The 4,942-nt window shown below is 46.7% G+C and overlaps 1 protein-coding gene across 1 annotated transcript; it reads left to right on the top strand.

The window, feature by feature from the left end:
- The first annotated feature begins 3,587 nt into the window (after window positions 1–3,587).
- Window positions 3,588–4,734, top strand: LOC119657229 (NIF3-like protein 1). Its single transcript, XM_038064041.1, has 4 exons — window positions 3,588–3,803; window positions 3,869–4,000; window positions 4,088–4,232; window positions 4,296–4,734. The coding sequence occupies exons 1-4, from the start codon at window positions 3,595–3,597 to the stop codon at window positions 4,707–4,709; spliced, it is 900 nt and encodes a 299-aa protein (XP_037919969.1). The 5' UTR covers window positions 3,588–3,594; the 3' UTR covers window positions 4,710–4,734.
- The last annotated feature ends 208 nt before the right edge of the window (window positions 4,735–4,942 follow it).

The raw sequence follows: 4,942 nt of genomic DNA, 5'->3' as shown, positions 1-4,942 counted from the left end.
GACTCTGTATGCCCGAAGAGTCACGCCTGGTCGGTTATGCAGAAGACGTTCAGGCACTTGTTGCCGGATGCATTGTTGAACAGGCGCAAAGCAGACTTGACATATTAATGCGATGGGTAAGCGGATGGATGACTGCTCACGGTTTCAGCCTTGCGCTGGAAAAAACCGAAGAGAGAGCGAATCCCAACCCTGCGTCCCATATTGATAGGCGAGTTGACTATAGAGTCAAAACCAGCAGTTAAATACCTTGGTTTAATGTTCGACTCGAAGATGAGCTTCTACGAGCAAATCAAAACGAACAGGACTGCAGCTGGAGTCGCGGGTTTGAGTCGGCTATTGGCGATTGTGCGGGGCTTTATAGCTACTAGGAGACGTCCCCTTATGGGACCAACGCAGTCGGTTCTGTTCTATGGCACGGAGGTGTGATCTGATGCCCTTGGTCCTGCTCAAGTGCAAAAGCGGGGAACTTTGCGAGTGGCGTCTGCTTATCGCACTGTCTCCGAACTGGCTGTGATGGTGATCGCGGGGGTGATCCCCGCTGCCGTAAGGACGAAAACTTCAGAGAGGTGGTTGCCCATGAAGAACCTCAACGCACCCTTACCGAGTAACAACTCGGGCAAATGGACTGCGCTGCTCATCGACAATTTAGACCCGTGGCTGAACAGAACGCACGGTGAGATGATGATTGATTGATTGATGATTACTTCCTTACCCTTAGCGCTCAGAGATGGCGATGAGGAAGACGGGCGGCAACCCTGTCGGCTGAACCAAAACCAAGTGGCGAGGAAAACCTCCATATTGGTGGCACCGGGAGACGCTGTATCGCATTGGCTTGCCGATGCAGTAGGCAAATGCTCCAAAGGCCTAATCAGGGTAATCATAATCATCTGAAGTGGCAATTGGTCACGAAACCTTACCAAGGGAATACTGGTACCATGGGAACCGGAATAGCGCCTGGACTCACATACTTCGGGAGCGTGTATAGAATTCTCGGAAATGGATCCTTTGCAAAAACCAGGTATTCCCAGGCTCTATGCATCTCCAGCAACTCCGGGAATTCTATCTCAAATCATTGATGAGATTGCATGTCGACTGTGTGCTGATATGTCGCTGCTGCAACTACAATCACTTGTGTATTGTGGTGCAGTTGCGGCTATCAGATTGCACGGTCAGAAGATTCGCTTTCGTGTTATTGGTTTGAGTGACCAAAGAGATCCACCATGGAAAATTCGTCTGGAACGTCGGCGGAACTCACTAAGACAGGACATTGCTAGACTGATTCAGATCAGTACTGGTACACTAAAGCAGAAACTTTCTGGCATATGCAGTCGGTTACAACGGAATGGTGAAAGTCATTCCAGACGTGTCCAGAATGCAACATACGCGAGGAACCAGCGGAGCTTTTTCAGATCTCTCAACGAGTCCCAACAGAGCGTCCAGACAGTACAGTTTTCGATGATGGAAGCGAAAGAGTATTGGGGTGGACTTTGGGGGCTACCCGGCCAGCATGCTGAGGGGATCACCGCCGAAGGCGCCCGCCATGCCAATACGCCTGACATGAATTTTGCGGATGTTACCAAAGAGGAAGTTCGACGAGCCATAAACAGCTCGAAGAACTGGAGGGGCCCAGGTCTGGATCGGGTGCAGAATTTCTGGTATAAAAAAATTACCAGCGTACACAGTTGGTTGGCACGCAGTATAAATGAGGTCATGAGTCGACCGGAGGAATTTCCACCCTTCCTCACTGCGGGGATTACCGTCCAGCGGCGGATACGGACAACTATCTCCAAATTCTGAATGCATCATCCAAAGTCTGCCGTGGAGCGGATGAACCTGCCTCGTGACATCGAAGGTAGGGGCGTGGTTGACGTGGCGATCGGACGGACGAGCGGATCGATGAATGGAATTCGAAGGCAATGCACGGTAAACACGTGAATTGTCTTTGGCAGCCATTTGTCGATATGCATTTGTCCAACAGATGGCTGTGTGCTGGGGAGCTCTTTGCTGCGACGGAGGGGTTCATGTGTGCCATTCAGGATGGCGTGGTCGCCACCCGAGCTTATAAAAAACTAATTATGAAAGAACGGGTGGAGAACGGCCAGTGCAGAATGTGTGGTTCGGCGTTAGAGACGTTTGACCATCTCATTTCTGGCTGTGCTGTTATGGCACCGGTGTAATACATCACCAGGCATAATGCTCTATGTAAGGTTATCCATCAAAACCTTGCATACAAGAATGAGCTGATGATGGGGACATGTCCGGTTTACCGATATGAGCCGCAAGAAGTACTTGATAGTTCTGCTGACAGCATGTATTGAGACTGGCAAGTTCTGACTGATCGTCATATTCCGCACAACAAGCCTGACGTACTGTTAGTTGACAAGACGAGTCGCTCCGCGTATATTATTGATGTTGCTATCCCCCATTACAGCAACATCGAACGGAAATACGTGGAGAAGAAGGTGAACTACGAGCCATTGGCTCGGGAAATCAAAGAAATTTGGCGTCTCGAGCGGGTGGTTGTAGTTCCCATAATATTGTCAGCTACAAGTATTATATCTAAATCCCTCACGGCTTCCTTTGATGTCCTGGGACTTTCGCACAGTCTGATTCAAACCATGCAGAAGTACACCATTCTGCATACATGTTCGATGTTGCGGGGAGTTCTCGACGGATTCTCCCATTAACCTACCACCGGCCACCATCACCAGCGCACCTTTAGTTTTTAAGCAGGTAGGATCGTCCGAGCCTAAATGCTTGGCACTTAGTGCTAGTATTAGGTAAAATGGAAAACTTATGGAGCAGCTAACGTCTGGGTAGGCAGGCCCGCCGTCTCCAAAAGTAGCCAAGAAAAAAGTGAAGCTTTCTTCGAATATCACATAGTATCCTTCTCCGATTCTGCAGTCTTCTCTGCAGGGGCGTGAACGTTAATAAGGTTTATATTTCTAAATTTCCCAGGCAAACGCAGAGTGCATAACCTTTTGCTTATGTTTTCGAAGCCGATAACAGCAGGTTTCAGTTTTTGGCTGACTAAGACACCTATTCCGAGCACTGGATGGCCGCTATAATATATGGTGTAGTGGCTCTTCTCCAGCAAACCGATCCCGGGGGTAACTGCTGAGCAGCTTCGGTCTGCACAGGGAGCGCACGTTCCATGAGAAAATGCGCAAATCGCTGTTCCGTTTTCCTTCCCGAGTTCGCCACCGTTCGATGCTTCTTCCGTGGCTTCGTAACTTGGTTCAGCAGGCGTTTCCCAGGTTTTATACTCCATCGCGGGTGCAAATCCACGTTTAGCCCTGGGACCTATATACTTCCCATGGCCACATTGACGGTCTACATATGTGCTCCACTAAGATGCCTACCGGGAAAACTACCAAAGGATTTTAAACGTCGGTTTCGTTTGCCTACCAGGTGGAGCTGTGTAACAATTTTCAGCGAAGAAACAAACCTAACCGGTGCTGGTTTTTACCTTATTTTCACTCCACTCATTTTCATTCCGTCTTATAAGATGCTACAGTGCCATCTTTTCCTGACAATTTTTAACGTTGCCGAATACGAAAAAAGTCATTTTACCGGTGGATTGACAATTAAGCGATGTTGTTAACCTCTGCCGTCATCTCGCTTCGCAGGATTGTGCACGACCCGCTTTACAGCACTAAAGCAATTTTCCGGAAAACTGCTTTTAGGGCAATGTCTGGCCTAGGCTTACAGGAAGTTGTAAGTAAGCTTGAGGAGTTCGCTCCTCTGAAGCTGGCCGGTAGCTGGGACAATGTAGGTTTATTGATTGAGCCTTCCGCCCCAAAGTGAGTTAAGGGTAGTTTTTCAATAATATGTGTGTATCCCATTAATCGCTATTATCCAAATTTAGGTCAGTAGAAAATGTGTTCCTTACAAACGATTTGACGGAGAAAGTCCTGGAGGAAGCAATCGGGCAGAAAGCTGATCTGGTCATTTCGTACCACCCTCCAATATTTGCATCATTGAAGCGAATTACACAGAAGTAAGTGGATGAGTTCGAATGGAGAATCTATTATTATCGATGACGAAACTATACTGAAGACAAAGTGTAATTTTTTCCCTACTTCAGGACGTGGAAGGAACGATTAGTTGCCACTTGCCTTGAAAAACGTATTGCACTTTACTCTCCACATACATCGTGGGACAGCATTCGAGGTGGCATATGCGATTGGCTTTGTGACTCACTGCCTCATGCATCAACCACCCCAATAACGGTTTGTATTAAAAAGCAAAACTTGTTTCACCCAAATTCATTAACCTGCCTAACTAACTTACAGCCCGACGTTGAAAATGAAGAGAACGGTTTAGGTCGTTTCTTGACAATTCATGGCAATCTAACCCTGGCCGATGCTATTAAGCGGATAAAGGAGCACACCGGCATAAAAAATGTACATGTTGCCATCGGGGTTGACAGCAATTTAGAGACGAATATAAAAACAGTAGCAGTCTGTGCTGGCTCCGGTGCCTCTGTATTGAAGCCAGCGGCGGCTGACTTGTTCCTTACAGGGGAAATGTCTCACCATGAAGTCCTGGACTGTACACAGCGAAATATTTCAGTGATTTTGTGCAATCATAGTAACTCGGAACGAGGATATTTGAAAGTGTTCAAAAGTAAACTTGAAAGTTCTTTAAGTAACAAAGTCAAAGTCTCGGTTTCCACCGTGGATGCTGACCCTCTGGAAACCTACTAATTTTCTACTTTTTTGGAATAAAAAAACAACAACAATCTCTTTGTTTTTCTTGATGGAATCTTTTGTGATGATATATTTTTGAAGGAATTTTTTTTGTTGGTGAAAATTGATATATTTTTTCCAACAGCAGCAAGATTTTTAAGGTTTGTTATTTTCACCGCAATTGGAGAACTCAAGTTATGACTCTTAGCGGACATTAGCGCGTGATTTTATTATTTCGGGCTATTTGGAAA

Source organism: Hermetia illucens, chromosome 5, assembly GCF_905115235.1.
Source record: "Hermetia illucens chromosome 5, iHerIll2.2.curated.20191125, whole genome shotgun sequence".
Taxonomy (NCBI): Eukaryota; Metazoa; Arthropoda; class Insecta; order Diptera; family Stratiomyidae; genus Hermetia; species Hermetia illucens.
Note: the sequence above shows the minus strand (reverse complement) of the source record. Positions and strands in the feature narration are given on the sequence as shown.